This window comes from Pocillopora verrucosa, chromosome 14, assembly GCF_036669915.1.
Source record: "Pocillopora verrucosa isolate sample1 chromosome 14, ASM3666991v2, whole genome shotgun sequence".
In the NCBI taxonomy this organism is placed as follows: Eukaryota; Metazoa; Cnidaria; class Anthozoa; order Scleractinia; family Pocilloporidae; genus Pocillopora; species Pocillopora verrucosa.
In genome coordinates, this window is record NC_089325.1 from 19,940,283 (window position 1) to 19,958,880 (window position 18,598).

At 39.5% G+C, this 18,598-nt stretch overlaps 1 protein-coding gene and 3 pseudogenes across 1 annotated transcript; 2 read left to right on the top strand and 2 right to left on the bottom strand.

The window, feature by feature from the left end:
- Positions 1 to 3,009: 3,009 nt before the first annotated feature.
- LOC131778084 (uncharacterized) lies at positions 3,010 to 3,887 on the top strand (annotated as a pseudogene).
- Positions 3,888 to 6,169: 2,282 nt separating this feature from the next.
- On the bottom strand, positions 6,170 to 8,011 carry LOC131778080 (uncharacterized; annotated as a pseudogene).
- Positions 8,012 to 11,525: 3,514 nt separating this feature from the next.
- On the bottom strand, positions 11,526 to 13,275 carry LOC136278313 (uncharacterized; annotated as a pseudogene).
- A 2,043-nt stretch (positions 13,276 to 15,318) lies between these two features.
- LOC136278314 (uncharacterized) lies at positions 15,319 to 17,851 on the top strand. Its single transcript, XM_066161834.1, has 2 exons — positions 15,319 to 15,486; positions 15,755 to 17,851. The coding sequence occupies exons 1-2, from the start codon at positions 15,319 to 15,321 to the stop codon at positions 17,810 to 17,812; spliced, it is 2,226 nt and encodes a 741-aa protein (XP_066017931.1). The 3' UTR covers positions 17,813 to 17,851.
- Positions 17,852 to 18,598: the final 747 nt, after the last annotated feature.

Consider the following 18,598-nt stretch of genomic DNA (forward strand, 5'->3'; position numbering starts at 1 on the left):
GCAATGGATCAAGGTCTTACGGTGGTACAGCTGTGTACAGTAAAATCCCATACTTACCTGGATACCCCTATTGTCACAATATACATGGTGTTGAAATAACAGTAATTAAGTTAGCAAGTCTTTAGGATTGAATAATCATAGGGATATATCACTCCCCAAACGTGCCTGTAAGACAACTTTATGAAGCAATAACTGAGGTATTAATTAACATTTCACCAGACAACAATAACATTACTGGAGACTTTAATATAAATTGGCTTGTTGAAACAGACAGAAGACCTTTGTATAATTTACTAGTGAGGGATAACCATTACAAACAGTTCATATCAACTTATACAACTGACAACAACACAGTAATTGATCATATATATACAAATATATCTAACATTGATATACAAGCAGATGTTTTAGCAACATATTTCACAGATCATAAAGCTGTTTGGGCCTCATTTCACGGTGTCCTCTAACAAATTACTTTATCATGATGTACATTGTTTTTAAGTTAAGAGAGCAACAAAAGAAAGCAGTAAATAGTTATGAAAAGAGTTGTTTCCCTTTTTTCAGAGGAATTTGTAATGAGAAACTCGCAAAACTATTAATAAGGAAATGCTGCTTATTCATTTGGTACCAGAACAGGCCTTTTAAAATTAAGTTTGAAGTCATCTTTCTAAGAGTTGTCCAGTTTAACAACCATTTACAAAAGAGAAAAATAAACTACATAACACACAGTCTTGAAATTTCAAGGCAGCTCCTTTAGCATCTTGGCTAATTTCTAACTGCAACCTTTATTGACAACCCTGCATTAAACAATTATTCCACAGTTAAGTCTGCCGCAACCCCTCCTGAAATACTCCAGGATACCAAAAAAAAAACAACAACAAACAAACAAACATATTAGTGAAGTGAGCAAACAACCACATGCGTGACTTTCACGTAATCTAAAATTCGTGATTGCAGCACTCCCACGTGCGTAAAGTGCTTGTAACTTATGGGAAACACACGCATGTTACACCAAAAAAACCCGCGTGTAGCAGAAGAGGCCGATTACTCGCAATTTCTCGTAGTTTTGAATTTCTCTTTTGTTTTTCAGAACACCCATATACCTGTACTTTTTTACACAGATGCGATAGAAATTAATTGGAAAAGCATTCCTTGAAATAGGAAGTCGTCCTGTATTTTCAGCGAAAAAGATCGTCAAGTGATCAGAACAACACCGGCCAGATTATGGTCACGTGCTCGGCAACGACTTCTTGAAAGCGATCATCTTTCATTCTTACCATCAAAACAGTCACGTTTGCATAGAAGAATAACAAAACGAAACGATTACAACGGAAAGACGCAAATTGGCGTAGAAAGAAATAATGCTGCAAATTACCATTTTTTTATGTCAGGGGTACATGTTTCCGTGGGAATTTCTGTGTCAACAGCTTGCTGTCACTCACAAAGTCTTCGTGATTCTCGCTGGTCCTCGTTATGTTTAGCGCATGGACGATTCGAAGACCCTTCAAATTTGGTTTTTAAGTTGATCATAGCACTAGTCTGAAACATTTGAAGTCCATTTCAATATAGTAAATGTCGAAACAGGCCTGTAAAGACAATAAATATTGCAACGATCAGTGCAATCATAATAGCGCCAGGACTTTGGACTTACTTCTTCGGAAGGATAGATCTCGAGTTCAAAGCCGACTAATTACGACTAATTACGAAGATTCCACGCTAATTTGCATATCGCAGAGCGCCCACAAGAACTCGTTTCTCCGCTATCGTATATCCACGAGTTAAACAGTAGTAGCAGAAATTTTTTCAATTTTTTTTCAATGACTGTTACGAAAATATTTACTGCTCCAAGTATTTGCAGTATTGCCGTATAAACAAATAAATAGCCTAAGCCACCAAGAGGTAATTTATTTGTTGAAGACGATTACCAAACGTTCAAAAACACGCCAAAAAGCTTCCAGGGAGGGAGGGAAAGGCATATTGCTTGATAAAAGTATAAGTTAATACCCCAGATCTCTCCTGCAAATCTGTATTTGTTCAAATAATTCCCGCACAAAAATTACTATTCAGGCTGTTGATTCCAGGCTTAATATCACCCCTGTAGTACAGTTGACTCACGGTGAGTGACAGGTTTCCTTCCGCTCAAAAACCCCTTGCAAACACTTTGTCAATGAAATCCCACACAAGTACGCATTGCGGACCTATTTTTACTTTATTTCAAGGTGGACCTAGGGAGGCCTACAAGACTCTAACAGAGGAAGAGAAGGAGAAAGTAAGAACTATCCTAGAATAGGCTTAGCCACGAGTTGCTTGGCAACTTTTCGGCAACTTTTTTAGAATTTAGGCAACTATTAGAATTTTCGGCAACATTGGGCTTTTTGAGGTTCTTTGAAGCCACTTCACGTTTTGAGCCACATTGGTCAGTTTTCGATAGACATTTATTCAATTTATTCTAAAATACAATAATTGGGGCCTAAGGGCCCCCCCCATGGGTTGATTTTTGTGATGCTTTATCACGAGGTCAGCGGTATCACGTTGCACGTTTTTCAAGATGGCGGACACTTACAGTGATTCCAATACATCCAACTCAGATGAATCTGCAGATGAGGGCCCAAGTAATCTGATTGCGGAAGCCAAAGGACTGGGGGCCAATCTTCGTACTCCCGAAAAAGCCAAAATAGCAAGAGAAAGAAAGCTACAGACTAATCCAGCTGGTAAGAGCCGCTCAAGCTCAAGTTGTGAAGTTGTGTGAAAGAGACTTGTCAATAACGTGTCAGCTGATGAGATTGAATTCTTGGAATTTTACAAATCAAATGCTCTATCTTATTTTTTTCGTAGGGTCATAGAACACAGACACAGGTCAATACTAAAGATGTACAAAGAAAATATTTATGCATTTGTACAATAAATAAATTGTTTTCTTAATGCTGTCATAGAGTACTAAAGTCGTGACGTCACATTTCCACGACACAGAAATTCTCAGTTCTAAACAAACAGCACATTCCAGAGAAAATGGCGTCGCTGTCGATCGCTTCACTGATTTCTTTCTTCTCGGAAGAAAAGAAGTCTATTAGAAAAGGAGAAAACCACTACAAATCAGATCATGTGGGGTCACTTTGTATCAACAAGGTGTTTTACGCGGGGAAGTGCATGCAAGCATGAAAAAGAAGGTCTATAAAGTCACGGTGAGTTAACTAAAATTTAGCTAACATCTTCTATTAAAAGCACTCAACAGAGCTCAAGATTTAGTCCGATTTACAGTTCTGTTTTAGGTAGATTTGTTTGGTTCTTTCGCTTCTTTGCACGATTAGAGATGGTAAAGGCGATCTTAGCCGCCAAATTCCTACTTACCATATTTTCAAACGTAATGGCTACCGAACAAAAATTTGTGTAGTGATTTGTTTACTTCATAGCGTGGTTTTAACGCAGCACATAGTTGTTATCATTTGGGACCACCTGAATCCAATTCGTTGGTGTGATGTTCTTTCGTTGTTTTCTTTTCCTAAATTTACTTGGATGAGCAACACGAAATTAAGTCGTCTGACTGTGAATGCCCAAGAGGAGCATTTAAGTGTAGCCATGCAGCTGCACTCTTTATACACGGCATCCATAATCTAAGCAGAACTGACGTTGAGTGTCAGTGGAGGAAAACGAAATCGAACACATCGCTCTCAGCTCAAGCTGTGGCAGAAATGTTCCCTCCACCTAAGAAGTACACTGCCTTGGGAAGAAAGCCAGTACAGGTTGACAGAGCACAGTTGTATGAAGACCTTAAACAATATGGAAGGTTTACAGGCCTTTGCTGGCTGCTCAGCTCAGAGCCACCTGCTTTTAACGAACTATCAATTCCAACAATAGAGGATATAATATTTTCAGAAGAGTTTCTCTAAACCAGAGGGCTTCAACAACTGGACTGTTTAGTTTGACGATCCAGAATACTTGAAGAAGATATATTGAAAATCAGTAGGGTCACTGTTGGCCAGCGTGACAATCCTGCCTGGCATTTGGCAAGGAGGGGCCGTCTTACTGCCAGCAACTTTGGTAATGTTCTGAAAGCCAAACGAGTTACTCCCTCACTTCTGAAACACCTTCTTGGAGAATATGACCTCTCAAGAGTGAAAGCAGTACAATGGGGAGTTAACAATGAAGAGGAAGCTATCAAGGCCTTCACCTTGAAGACAGGGAAAACAGTTAAAGAAACTGGAATCTGGTTTCATTCCTCTGGTATTCTTGGTGCTTCCCCTGATGGGATTGTTGACCATGAAACTACTAAGGAAGAAGAGGAAATGATCAAGGGAGAGATATCAGGCCATAACGTTTCTGTCATATATGATGGAACCACGTGACTTGGTGAAGCACTTGCAATAGTTGTTAGATTTATAACAGCTGACTGGGAAATAAAGCAACGTCTGGTGCGCTTACAGCTGATAGTGAAATCTCTAAAAGGAGACGATTTGGCTCGCGAAATCATCACGGTTCTCGCACAACAATACAATGTGCAAAACAGCAGTCTCTGTGCAGCAATGAGGGATGGAGCCTCGGTTAATGGAGCTGCCATGAGAACTGTGAAGGTAGTCTTCCCAAAGGTGGTGGATGTCCGTTGTTTTTCCCATGCAATTGACGGCATAGACAGTCATTTGAACATCCCCACACTCAGGCGCTTCTTACAGCTCTGGAATGCCCTGTTTGGCCATAGTCCCGCAACTTGAATCGCGTGGAAAGAGCGTATGGGCATCTCAAATAAATCCTATGCCCCAATGAGATGGTGGAGCTGGTGGGAGGTAGCAAACCAGATTATGCTGCAGTTTGCTGAGATCCATCCTTTCTTGCAAGCAATATTACAGGAGGCTGCTAACAAAGCTACCCTAAGACAGCTAGATGAATGCTCGCCAACGCCCAGACGAAGTTGTTGCTCCAGATTGAGTTAGCTGCAGTCGTTGATGCAGGCAAGCCCATGGTTGAGTCAATATACATCCTAGAAGGAGATGGCACGCTCGCTTGGCAGTGCTATGAGCAGCTCCTAATTATTCAGAACAGCATCCACGGTGCCAACCTCCCCAACCTAACGGCTTTATCCAGAGAAGTTTCTGGGGGAAATGTAGTGGTTGCCCAACAGTACCATCAATATGGCATTGCGGCAATTCAACCAGGATGGGAGTACTTCACCAATACGGTGATGGGAGTCATGGGTCCCCAAGTGGAAATGTTTAAAGCTGCACGGCTTTTCAGCCCTCGCCATATAACTCAGCTGTGCCCTGTAGCAAATGGTGTAGATGTCCTCACGTCTATCGCCTTCCTGAATGATGCTGCCATGATTGCAAACATGAAGAATGAGCTTCCAAGATACCTTGCAAGAGCCGATGGCATAGCTGATGGCGTTGATCCTATCAGATAGTGGAAAGAAAATGAAGCCAAGCTCCCATTCTGGTCTGCAGCAGCTAAGCTTATCCTATTGATGCAGCCTTCATCTGCATTGTCCGAGAGAGTATTTTCTATTCTTACGACGGCATTTGGTCACTTGCAGGACCTCGCCCTGCAAGACTACATAGTATGCTCGTTTATGCTTCAGTTCAATAAGAGATAGAAACATTCGCGATGGCTAGGTTCATTGAACTTGAACTGAAAAAAGTGTAGAAAATATATGTAAATAAGATATTTCTTTTGCTAACAAGTTGTAAGATTAACAAGTAGTAAGGCATGAGCTTTCTAGTATTTGTGCTTCTCACTTGGAGAGACCAAGAGATCGTTTTATTATACAGTTGTTATTAAAACATGTTGAATACAATAAAAATCAGGTGAGCATAATGCTATATTTTTCGAGCGTAATTTCGGGCATAATACTAGGTTTTTTTGGGTGGCACTCAAAAGCATAATACTCGAATTTTCGAGCATAATGTATCTGACCCTACAGTTTGCCCTGTAAATTTGACAAAAATTCAACTTTAATGTTAAGATTGTGAAAAGTGCAGGTCTGTAGGCTAAAGTTTTTCTTTTGTCACATAATTTACTACTAAAAGTAATCTTGTGTGGATATATTTGCTGAAGAGATTTTAGGAAAGGCTAGCCTTAACTCCTTGCAATATATTTAAGCTACAATTCCTCAAACCCATTTATATATTTTCTTAAACATTTTTATTATCCAGCCCACCTAGTGGTGTTCAAAATAATATTATTATTCAAAAACCATATCCCCACAGCCTTCTTCAATTAAAGGAAACTGCAAATTGACAAGTGCAGCACACAATTGCAAAAGAATGTCAGCATAACAGTGCAAATAAGATGGAATAAAGCTTAAAATTCTACAGTCTTTCAGTCTAGCATTGGCTCTCTCTACATGGATGTGGCATTTGCCTACAGCCTTGGTTGCCTTTGCCTCACTTTCTGTGAATGTTCCACTGTTTAGGAAAGGTGGAATGTTAACAGAGACACCATTGGGTAGAATATCCTGGATAAGAAACCCCTTGTCAGCAAGGATCATGTCACCAGCACTGAAATGATTTACCAGACAAGACTGCTGAACAATAGCCTTGTCTGAAATGGATCCTGGATATAAATTACTGAAATAAGCGATGACAGCATTTGGTGCAACACCAATAATCACCTTGAAAGAGTTCATTCCTCTGTACGATGAGTATGTGGCATTTTGTTGGCTCATCAATCCAGGAGCAGCCACTTTTATGTCAGTACAGTCTATAATAATCCTGGATGAGCCAAATTGACTGAATGAGGATGGTGCAGAAAGTTTGTTTTTTCATCTAGAGGGAATGGGACTTTATTGCTGTCCCTTAATTTTCCCCATGGTTAATTTTTTCCAAAATGCAAGAAAATCGCCCTTTGATAAGACAGGTGGCCTGTGGACGCAGCTGAAATTTCCAGTTGCTGTTTCATGCTGTCGAAAAATAGATTATTATTAAAAGTAGTATTCTTTCCAGTAAAATAGCTCTTCATGAACTTTACTTGGGCTCTCACCACTGGATGGGGAAGATAACCTCCACCTGTTACCGTCATACATTTCTTCAGGGAGAACCAAGACCCGCTCTTGTCAGCTCCTCTTCGCTAAGCATGCATGAAGTTGCTCGCAGGTCCAACGACATATCAGGAAACATCAATCGTTGTACATTGTGGCGCATTGTGATGGTCTTGTTGCAGCTTAAGGGCGATTTCAAGCCCCTCTTGAATAGAAGAGTGAGGCTCTCTCTGGATTCATCAAGACAAAGTGGATGCACAAAAGCTCTTTGGTTAGGTGTTCAGCTGGCTCCCACGTGTTTTCTGCTGGTGAGTAATTCTTCCACTGAATGAAGTACACTGCTTTACCTCTATGATGTCTTTTTGCAACTATGTGCTCAACTTTTGTAAAAACCAATAATAATAGGTTTTGTCTGAGGTCCATATTTCAATTTGAAGCTATGATCACGATCATCACTGAGTAATGACCCATAAAAGTCCAGTGGATGCCTGGAATACTTCGACACTTTGTCTCGAAAGTATTTGATAGCAACTGAATGGACTGATTAAAACTTAACCTTTTCAATGTCTTGAACAATCAAAATGGATCCAAATTTGAATAAATTATCTAAACACAAACTGTTCCCTCACGCGTTTGCAACCCGGAGGTGGGTGCTTGCCTTTCATGGCTTGTTTTGATTTCAAAGAGCTGAATTATACATTTCCTTCCCATTTCCCTCGCCTACAAGCAAACAAAACACTACACCGTTTTCTAAAACTTAGAAAACTCTAGATCTGGACTGCATTTACCTGTTGTAGTGAGTAAGAGTGGAATTGTGAAGTGCAAGTGAGTGACCTGCACATCAGGCTCACTCTTGCAATGTTTTTATATTTGCCTCAGCAGAATAAAAATATTTCAGACTATTTGAAATACATCAAGTCACTTAAACCATCAGCAAAGTAACTGAAAAAAGAGCAGTTAATGTCTGCATCACGTTCATTATCTGAGCAACACATTTAAAACTCTGTATTCGATATAAAAAACTATTTCAACTCACCCAGGTAACATTTTGATGGCGGTCTATAGTGTAAAATTAAAAGATATTGATGCACATGAATCTAAGTGACTATTAAAGTGCTTTGTAAAGAGCGCAGCCCACCCTTAGTTAGACACTATTGTTAACATTATTGCATCTTGGGATTTTGGCTCACACACCCAACCGTTTGATTGACAGCAGTTAAAATCTCCAAAGAGACTCGAGTATTCCCAAAGCAAAATCTGTCGATCAGTCATAGCTGACTAGTTCTGGATATGCAAATTATTATGCCGCATATTAAAACTGGGCACTGTAAGTACATGTTGTGAAAGACAATAGCATTCTGGGCAATGGTGCAATGGTGTGCAGGATTTGCCAAGAAATTCGTGCACAGGAAAAAATAATTCATGAGATGGATGAAAAAGCAAAGATGTAAAAGTAATTCAAAGGGTAGATGTACTTATTAATGAAACACCATAAAAAATTAATTAAACAAACAGTTTTATAAGTATGTTTTAGTAAAAATAATTCATATAATTTTGACCAGGATGGGCCCCCATAGATGGTATGTCTCTGAAAATAACAGCCTGAGATTTCCAAAAATGAGTAATTCCCTTTTTTGGCCACAGACTAGAAAACCTACCTATTGAAGACTAGGGAAGAACGAAATTACACAATGAGGAATGGACACTAAGTCTCATATGCCCAATAAGGGCCTGGTACTAGTTCATCGGACCACATTCTTGTTTTACGTTCTCCTCGTTCTTTAGCAAGAATGGCCAACTGTATTTGTCTGTGAGATGGATGGATTCATATTTAAAGACACTTTTTCAATATATTCTAGAATGCAATGTACTGCCTTGCGACTTCCATTGGGAACAAGCCTGGGAACAATGGGCATGTAAAATGGCTAATTGTGTTGTGGCACATGATGAAGAACTGCTTGCCTTACTGCAAAGAACAGCACATCCTTCCACTAGGGAGGAATTTGAGTCAGCTATCCCAATGCTAGGTGATTTTCATGTTTGGAAAAGCAACAGAGCCTTGCATCACAGGTTCCAAGACAGGTGGCTGGCAGAGGAAGAGATTAGTTTCTACAGCAATCAGTCGTCATCCTTAATCACAAACGTCTACTCTTTCTCTGATATAAAGTTAAAAAGATGGTTGTGAGATGGAAATAGTGAGGGTTGAATAGAACTGTAACCTCCCCTTGAAAAGTCCATGCTGATTGATTCTATCTAATGAATTCTCTTTTTGCATGACACAATTCAAATATTTTGGATGGTGAATAATATTTCTTTTTACAGTTCCCGGCGCCATCTTGGAATAGTAACCGCGCAAACATCATGTCGAGGCTAACGTTGAGTCGCATTTCATATCTGGTGTGTTTAACAGAGAATCTACACCCATCTTTGCTTTTTCTCCGGTTTTGTCCTGCTTTTTTTTTTGCCATACTTTTCGATAATGAACAGCAATAATACCCACCAAGATACTCCTCCGTCGATTTTGAAGAAAAGAGGGAAACAGTGTGCCGTTTACGGCTGTCACAACAGCTATTACAATGACAAGGGGTTCTTCGCCGGTTACCATTTTTTCAGTTTTCCAACCGACCCCAAGACCAGAAATCGCTGGTGTAACCTTATAAAGCGGCAACATTGAAAGGATGATTTCAATGCAACTGCTGCAACTGTTGTTTGCAGTGAACATTTTAGACAAGAAGATATTATAAGAAAATTGACCCGCAGGTACTTAAAGAAAGGTATGTGACATGCAAAAACAGATATAAAAAAGTCATATATAGTAAATATTTCATTACAGCTGCATTATCAGCTAAGTTTTTGTTCCTTTGTACATTAAGCTTTAAAATTGTAACACTGTATAGCTTTTGACTGAAGGTTGGCTTTTCACATCGAAGGAAATATAGTTACCCCAATACAACATTTCAATAGCATTGGATTACTGTTGTGCATCATTAATTGTACTAAATTCCCTAGTGCCATATAGATGTACTGAGATCAAAAACATTTAAACTGACATTACAGTTAAGTATTTTTCATAACTGTATCGAAATGACCATTAACACCACAACATGTTCATTTATTATGGTCATGTAATTATTTTGATTTTTATTGCATTTTGTTTTAAGGTGCTGAGCCATCTCAGTTTTCATGGAGCGTGCCAAAAAAATCTCGAAAAGCTCCTCCAAGGCGAACCCAGACTAAAGTAGTTTTAGCTCAGGAAATGGATGTTGCAGACTCCTTGGAAGTCACTGAAGACGCAATAATCATATCAGTGCCACCTGAAATAGTTTCCACCGCAGTCAGCAGCAGTCAATGTTCAAATTCATTAGCTAATGATCTGGATCAAGCTGAAACCTCTAAAGGCAATGTTGTTGAACAACTACAGAGGCATTTTACATTACTGTAACTAAAGTTAGCTGATCGAGAAGAAAAGTTGGCAGAGATGGAAAAAGAGAATGAGATTTTGATAGGGCGCCAATTTTCCTTAGACAAAATAAAGGATGATAATTCAGCAATCCTATTTTACACTGGGTTTCCTTGCTATGAAGCACTGATAAGTTTTTTCAAGTATCTTGAGCCAAAATCGGGGAAAATGCAGTACTGGAAAGGAGAACACTTAGTGAGAGAGAGCCAGCCTTATCAAGTCGGACAAACAGATAACCAGAGAAAGTGGAGTGCTAGATTTATTGAATAGTGGTGACAATGTTATGGTTGACCGTGGCTTTGACATAAAGGACATTATACCTGATGGTGTCATGGTTAATATGCCCCCTTTTTTAGCCGGACGAGATCAACTGACTGCATCAGAGACAGAGGAAACTATGACCATCGCCTCTGTGCGAATACACGTGGAGAGGGCAATTGGTAGGATCAAGACTTACCATATTTTGGATGGGAACTTACCCAACACTTTAAGCCCTTACGCAACACAAATAGCCACAGTATGTGGACTATTGACAAATTTTCTTCCTCCATTGCTGCCCCCTGCAAAACCAAAACCCTAAATTCTTTTTTTATTACCAGTAACTTTATTTTGTTTACACACCTAAAATGATTTCTGGTATGTTTATCACTGATTTTGCAACCCCTAGACAATCAGATGGGAGATAAAGCAACAAACACAAATTTCAAGAAACAAGATAATTAAATTGACAGTGTGGTTTCTTGAAGTTACGTTTTGTGGTTTGGTCTCTCTCCTGAGTGGCTCTTAGCTACTGTTGCTTACCTTTGGGGTTCTGTTATTTTAAGTGGAAAAGTGTATTGGTACTCTCCCAACACATTCAATATACTCATGACAAAATAAGTCTTAGTTTTATAAAGTTGTTGACTGTAAATAATGTAACACCTAGGCGACAATTCAAGTATTGTCAGTTCAAACTTCACTCAATAGAAGTGCAAATTCATCCTGCAAGGTGATTTGCTTGTGTCATCAAGGTTCTTATGGGTACAGTTTTAGCACTGTTACATGAAAGGAAAAGTAATGGTTGTAGTTATATATGATGTAAATCTACTACAGAATAATTGTTTACAATTGCCTTTGAAATCGCATTTTCAAACCAGTGCTTGTGCAGCAATATTGGCCATATGGCAACCAACCTCCATGCAGGTATAGAATCTTACCCCGCTGCACTTGTCTGGTAATGAGCTCAGGGAAAAGAGCACGTCTGTAAAAGAAATCTATCTTTGGCAGGGAGTCACTGATCCAAGAGTTGTCCAAGTAAATTTTCTCCACAAATAGTGGTCTACTCTCTCCAAAGTATACTACAAGAATGATCCCTTTAAGATCCAAGTTAGAACAGTAGAGCTGCCCTTGAGTTTGTACGTAATAATCATGATTTCGTTTTAACCTTCGGGCTTCTTCGATAGTCATGCCTGCTTTGCTTAAAGGAGATTTAATTTCCATCCCCCATTTTTCGTGAGTATCCTTAATGGCTACAACCCTGTCTATGCTTGCCCCCAGGTATGGCTTGTCCTTGGACACCAGTAGCCCAATTTCCTCAACAGTAACATCAATGCCATTCTTTTCCATTTCCCTCATGTAAAGGGTCACTGCCTTTGCTTCACTTTCGAAGCCATATTGAGTAGCATCTGTAGTAAAATTCGAGTAGAGGATTGATTTCAACTTATTTGAAGATTCCACTTTGTTCTTAGCTGCTTTTCCAAAGTTTGAAGCTGTCAAAAGAGATTTCCTCATTTCAAACCAAAGATTGTTTTTGTTTTGTCCTTGAGTTGTTCTCTCCGTTTCATCTATCTCTTCTTGAGTGATTGTTAAGCTGGAAACATAGGAATCAACCATAGATTTAAAGCGCTCAGTAGCAATATCATAACTGTCTATAAAAGGCACAGACTCTGGTGCCTCGTTTGTCTCTTCAGGGTCTGACTCCTCTACACAGTATGACTTGATGTCATGGAACAAAAAAGATGAACTGGCAGGGAGACAATTTTGAAGACTTTCACTTAAAATCTTGAAACTGTTTTCCTCTCTTGTTCGTTGTTTGGTGATCTTGGATCAAATTTTATAACCTTCGACTGAAGACGAAAATATTTTTCTTACCAAATCGTATCTTTCTGATTAGCACTTGGTCGAGAGGTTTAGCTGCAACACTTTGGTTGCGAGGCACAACCCACAAAGACAGCCGCGATGGGCATGACAAAGACTCAACATGCCTTTGTAATCCCCTTCTCGTAAAATCTTCAATCGCAAAAAACAGTCCTCCAACGTGGTTACATTTACCTTTTCTGGATAAACCAAGTCCAGCCGGACACGTGCATGCCGCTGGCAAAATATCGCTCTGTGGTGAAAGCTCCACAACAATTATGTAGGGTTTTTTTTTTCATTGATGGAACTACACTGGCTTTCATGTAGGTCTGACCTTGAAAGACTTTGCTTTCCAGTTGTTTCACATTTCCTTCAAAGAAAAATTGGTATGATTTTAACTTTTTGTAATGTGTGCCCTTCAACAAAATATGGCGGTACTTGCGTGTTGACACCACAAGGTAATCGTAGAGCTGAATGAAGTTCAGTTCTGGAAGCTGTCGCAAGTCTGTTGACCATCCAAGAGCAGAGATTCGTCTCATTGTTTCGTCATATTTGAAATGGCCACTGTTTTCACCACAGTTTTCAGCAGCAGTGCATACACTTTCAGAACCAGGTCCGCCTTCATTCCGCCGGCATTTTCGGAATTGCTCTTCAAAATATTCCTCAGATCTTTGACTGTGAGCCTCTGTATATCCTCCAGCGTCAAAATTTCCTTGTCTTTATATTTTAAAATCATTTTTAGCGAAGATATAACAAACGATGAGAAACAGGTTAGTGAAACAGCTGTGATTTTGCTATGTTTGTATTTCCCGGGTCAACGTTAGCCTAGACATGATGTTTGCGCGGTTACTATTCTAAGATGGCGCCGGGAACTGTTAAAAGGCCTATTGGGATGGAAAAGTAACGGTTTAAGTTTGAGAAGCCAGAAAACCAATACCCCCTAGAAATCTGGATCCATTGGGACAACTTTTGTTTTAAGATGCCTTACTAACAAAAAGCTACGTTGACAAATTTCTCATTTCGTACAAATTCTGATTTATGTTTTCTTTTCTGAGATGGGTTTAGGCTTTTCAGAAAGATTGTCTCTTAGTAGCTGTCGACACCAACAACAGTCTTGAAAGACAAAGCTAGGATTTTAATTACAACCACCTGGCAAACCATAAGACCCTGTGTGGAATGCTCTCCATGCTCATCACTGAGTTTTTACCAGAAAAGTAGTCAAAGTAATTCTTTAGTTACTGAGGGGCGTATGGTGGGTTCATCAAGAGATAATAATAAAAAAGAGAACAACCATTCATCTAACGACCTTATCCTTTCCAAGAGTAGTCATGTAATATTGGTATGTGCTCCCTATAGTTGTAGCTACATGAAAAAAACATACGCAACTGACACGGGGACAGCAAAAGTTATATACACTTAACTTGCTCCGCCCATGCTAAAATGGTTAACCTCTTGTCATCTTTTACTTCATGCAGGTATGTGAACAAAAATGTCAGATGTCACAGAATGTACAGAGCATGTAAGAGAGTTACTGCAATTCCTCTTCAACAGGCCAATATATTTTGTGGTTCATTGCAAAGAAGAAAATCAGTCTCGCAATGGATATAAACAAGAGCAGCATCCAGCCATCAGACACTGGAGGTGTACTTGAAGTTCAAAGTGAATTGTCAAGTAACCAGTGGTATCGGCTGTAGTTTGGGGACATTGCCCCCATGCAAATGTGAGGCATAGCAGCAAAGGTGCTCACCTTGCAAGCACTTCTTTGCCATTTTTCTGCACCTCCCAGATTACAACTGGAAGAAACTGCCGGGAAACTATTGGGACTCACCATACCTACTGTATTTCTTCACCTATAAATGACAAGCTTTGCTCAAGAAAAGAATTCATAGCAGGCATTGTATACTGATACCAAGGGCTGGGGAAGAAGATGTTGGGTGGATGTCATCACATAAATTACACTGCAATGTAATTACATAGACTTGGCGCCCACGAATCCATGAGAGATACATGATTGTGTGCATGTTAATGTGGGGTCATTTATTAACAATGATAATCAAAGTCATGAAATATTAGAAAATTTGCTGTGTGTAATGCTCATTAAAAAACTACGTTCTTTCTGATCCCGCCTGTTTCCTTATTACCTTATTGGTACTTAATTTCGCGGGTCTTTAATTTCGCGTTTTTCGCGATTGTAAAAAAATCGCGAAATTAAAGACCCGCGAAAAAAAATCCTCGCGAAATTTAAAACCCATACAAAAAAATCAAACTGTAGAAAAAAATGATTTATTCGTAATGGCAACAAAATTTACAGGATATTTATCAACAAAACGCAAAATATTAACTGGTTTCTACTCGTAAATTCCATTTTTGAATTTGTGAAATCGTTAAATGTTTTGCATGGAGAAGTTAATCTACGCTACTGGTGTCATCTTCATCTGAATCGCTAGATTCGTACAAGTCCCTTAGGATGTCTTTCGTACAGTCTTCAAAATTGCCATTAATTGGCTCCTTGTAGTTCTCATTCACAAGTTTCTTGTAATGTTCCAACACTAAAATATTTTTGGAGGTGGAGTCGAGTTCGATGCAAACAGTGACAGGGATTTCAAGGCCACCCTGTACGAGTGGTGATCGTCGATGCTTGGAATCTATTACCGTCACTTTGACGTTCCCGCCTCGTGAAATGAGAAAACGAGTGCATCTCGAAATCTCTCTTGGTAAATGACCCACAATTGAATCACCGTCCTGGAAGTCGCTTGGTTGCTGCTATCGCATAACGATCATGAATATTGTTTCTTTCATGGATGCAATGCAAGGTTTCTCCAATTACTGGTTTCCAGATATCTTGGTAGACATGAAATCCTCGCAAACCACACCGGAAGGAGGTTCTTATAGAATCACTCATCCTGCTCGTGTTGACAGTGTAGAAAATACCGGAATATTTTGGCAAGTACCTCGTACAACACTGACTGAACGACGAAAACACGTGCAAAGATAAGGTTCTGACTGACGCAAGCATCAAACCTGTCAATCTGTCAAATTTAATTGACCTTTGTACTTCAGTTGTTGTAGCCTCGCTAATCTTGAGAGTCGCTTGAGTATTTATCATGTCTTTATTTCAGTTTGGGTTTACTGTTAAAGAAACAGTAAATTCCCAAAACTCTGCTGCACACTCTTAACCTGCAAATGCTGGTGCATGTGCCTTTTTACCGGAGCAGGAGGCTACTAATCTTGGAAGCGAGGAATACAATGAAGTTGTATTGTCGGTGGGAGACGCTGTAGATCCTAACAAGAACTTGTCATCGAAAAGAAAGCGAGGAAATTACAACCATTACTCTCCCGAATTGCGTGCACAAATCGGTAAATATGCTAGCGAAAACGGAAATCTAAGAGCCCTGAATCACTTTAAAGCACAGCTACCAAACCTTAAAGAGAGTATGGTGAGAACCTTCAAACAAGCATATCAGAAGAAACTGAAGGAAATGAAGAGACAAGGAATACAAGAAAGCGTGACTTCTATTCCACACGACACTCACCGTGCAATAGAATGCGATAACTGTCTCCGTTGGTGCCACATAAAGTGTGGAAGAGTTAACCCAAGTGAATACAACAAACTTCAACTCCTCGATCATTTCTTCTGGAACTGCCCTTTCTGTGAACTGAGGGCTCTTCCCTTTGCCGATGCCAGTTCTTTTGACTTAAACCTTGACGATGACGTGGTGTCTGAACCTGACGAAGATGTTTTCACTACGTTAAAGACTACGATGGGCAACAACAAGAACTTAAAGATTGGACACATAAATATCAATGGTCTTACTAATAAATTGTCTGAAATTCAATTCCTATTAAAAGAGGTTGAATTCGACATCCTGGGCGTTACTGAGACCCACCTGACCGTAGACCTATCAAATGAATTAATAAGAATATATGGTTATAACACGGTGAGAAGAGATAGATCAAATGGCTTGAAAGGTGGCGGCGTGGTAATATATTATCGCGATAATTTGAACATTTCTGAAAACCTAAAGTGGGACATTCATCAGGACTTGGAGGCTGTATGGATTAACATTACCATAAGATCACAGTCTACTTTACTTGGCTGCCTATACCGACCACCTAAATCAATCACGTTTTATGATGACTTACATGACCTGCTTAATAAAATATGGATCAAGAGGAAGAATGTCATATTATTAGGTGATTTTAACTGTAATCTCTTAGCTAATGCGGCAGATACAGATCAAGATGCGCCATATGACTGTAATAGAATGAAAAGAATTCTTAGGCGTTTTGGTTACGTTAACGTCATTGAATCACCAACGCGCATCACAGCTAACTCTAAGTCACTTATCGACCTCATTATTGTTAGTCCTAATTTGCATGCATCAAATGTCTTAGCTGGTTCTATTGACCTGGGCATTTCAGACCATCATCTTATATTTGCTGCCTTTTCTACAAGGAGGAGTAATTCAAAGCCTAAGCTTATTACAGTAAGGAACTATAAGGATATGGATAATGAAAAATTCCAGAGGTCCTTAGAGGAAGCTCCATGGCATATTGTGTCTGCTGTAGAGGATGTTGAGGACAGTGTTTACTTATGGGAAACCATGTTTAAAGACATTATAGAGTCCAACATCAAACGAAGGAATGTGAAGGTCAGACACAAGTCACTTCCCTGGATCAATACCGAAATCAGAAAGGCTATGAATCAAAGGTATAAGTGTTTAAAAGCTGCTCAAGGTAAACCCCATGATAATCCTCAGTGGGATATCTATAGAGCTAAAAGAAACGCTGTTAGAAGTATGCTCAGAAAAGCTGAGGCCTCTTACTGGATTGGGCTATTTAAAGAATCTTCTTCACCTAAAGATTTCTGGAGAATATCTAATCGTATACTTGGTAAGATCAAAAGTGATAAAATTGGTCCCCTACAAGATTCTAATAACACTATTATTTCAGATGATAGGCAGAAAGCGAATTTGATTAATAACTATTTTATTGATATTGCACATGATCTTACTAAGAACTTGGATCCAGTACATTTAGATACTACTTTTTATATTAATAGAATTACTCCCACTATAGAGAATTTTTCTTTGAATTGGGATATAGTTAGAGATGTTTTGAAGTCTATTAATCCAAACAAAGCAGTAGGCCCTGATAATATTTTTCCTAAAGATCTTAAATTGGCACAGGACTCTGCTATTCAGGGTCTGCTAGAGGTGTTCAAAAAAGCATGGACTGTTGTAAGTTCCCTCAACAATGGAAGGAGTCATTAGTTACACCTGTTTTTAAGAAAGGGAACAGGCTGAATCCTAACAATTACCGACCTATATCCTTGCTTAGTACACCAGGAAAGCTTCTTGAGAAGGTAGTGTGTGACTCACTTGATGATCACATGTTATCCAATGGCATTCTCACAGATAGACAATGGGGATTTAGGAGGGGCTATTCAACGGAGAGCCTCCTCCTTCATCTCACTGAGTCCTGGGGGAGTGCCCTGGATAGAGGCCATAAGGTTGGAGTCTTATTCATTGATTTCCGCAAAGCTTTTGATTGTGTCAACCACAGTATTCTTACTGAGAAACTCAAGGCTGTTGGCTTGGCAGGTGATATGTGGAAATGGATCAATGACTATCTCTCCAACCGTGTACAAGGGACTAGTGTAAGTGGGTCTAGATCTGATAGAATCCCCATTAGAGCTGGGGTCCCTCAGGGATCCTTACTAGGACCAAGATTGTTTGCATCTTATGTTAATGACCTCCCTGAATCTATTACCAGTGGAGAAGTCTATATGTATGCTGATGACACAACAATATATGTAGTAGGGAATACTGTTGATGAAATAACAACAGGGTTACAGGCTGTTTTGGACCAGGTTAATTCCTGGTGTCTTAGTAACAGATTGATTCTACATGAAGGTAAATCCGAGGCAATGGTCTTAAGTACTACCCCCTTCATAGGTCCTTTGAAACAGCTGAAGTGGGGTATGGACACCATTCGGTATGTGTCCTCCACCAATTGCCTTGGGGTTACAATTGATGATAAACTCTCTTGGTCTCAGC

Coding starts and splice junctions, on each gene's coding strand:
- LOC136278314 (XM_066161834.1), top strand. CDS start 15,319: ATGAATATTGTTTCTTTCATGGATGCAATGCAAGGTTTCTCCAATTAC. Junction 15,487..15,754: donor ATACCGGAATATTTTGGCAA/GTACCTCGTACA, acceptor TTACCGGAGCAG/GAGGCTACTAATCTTGGAAG.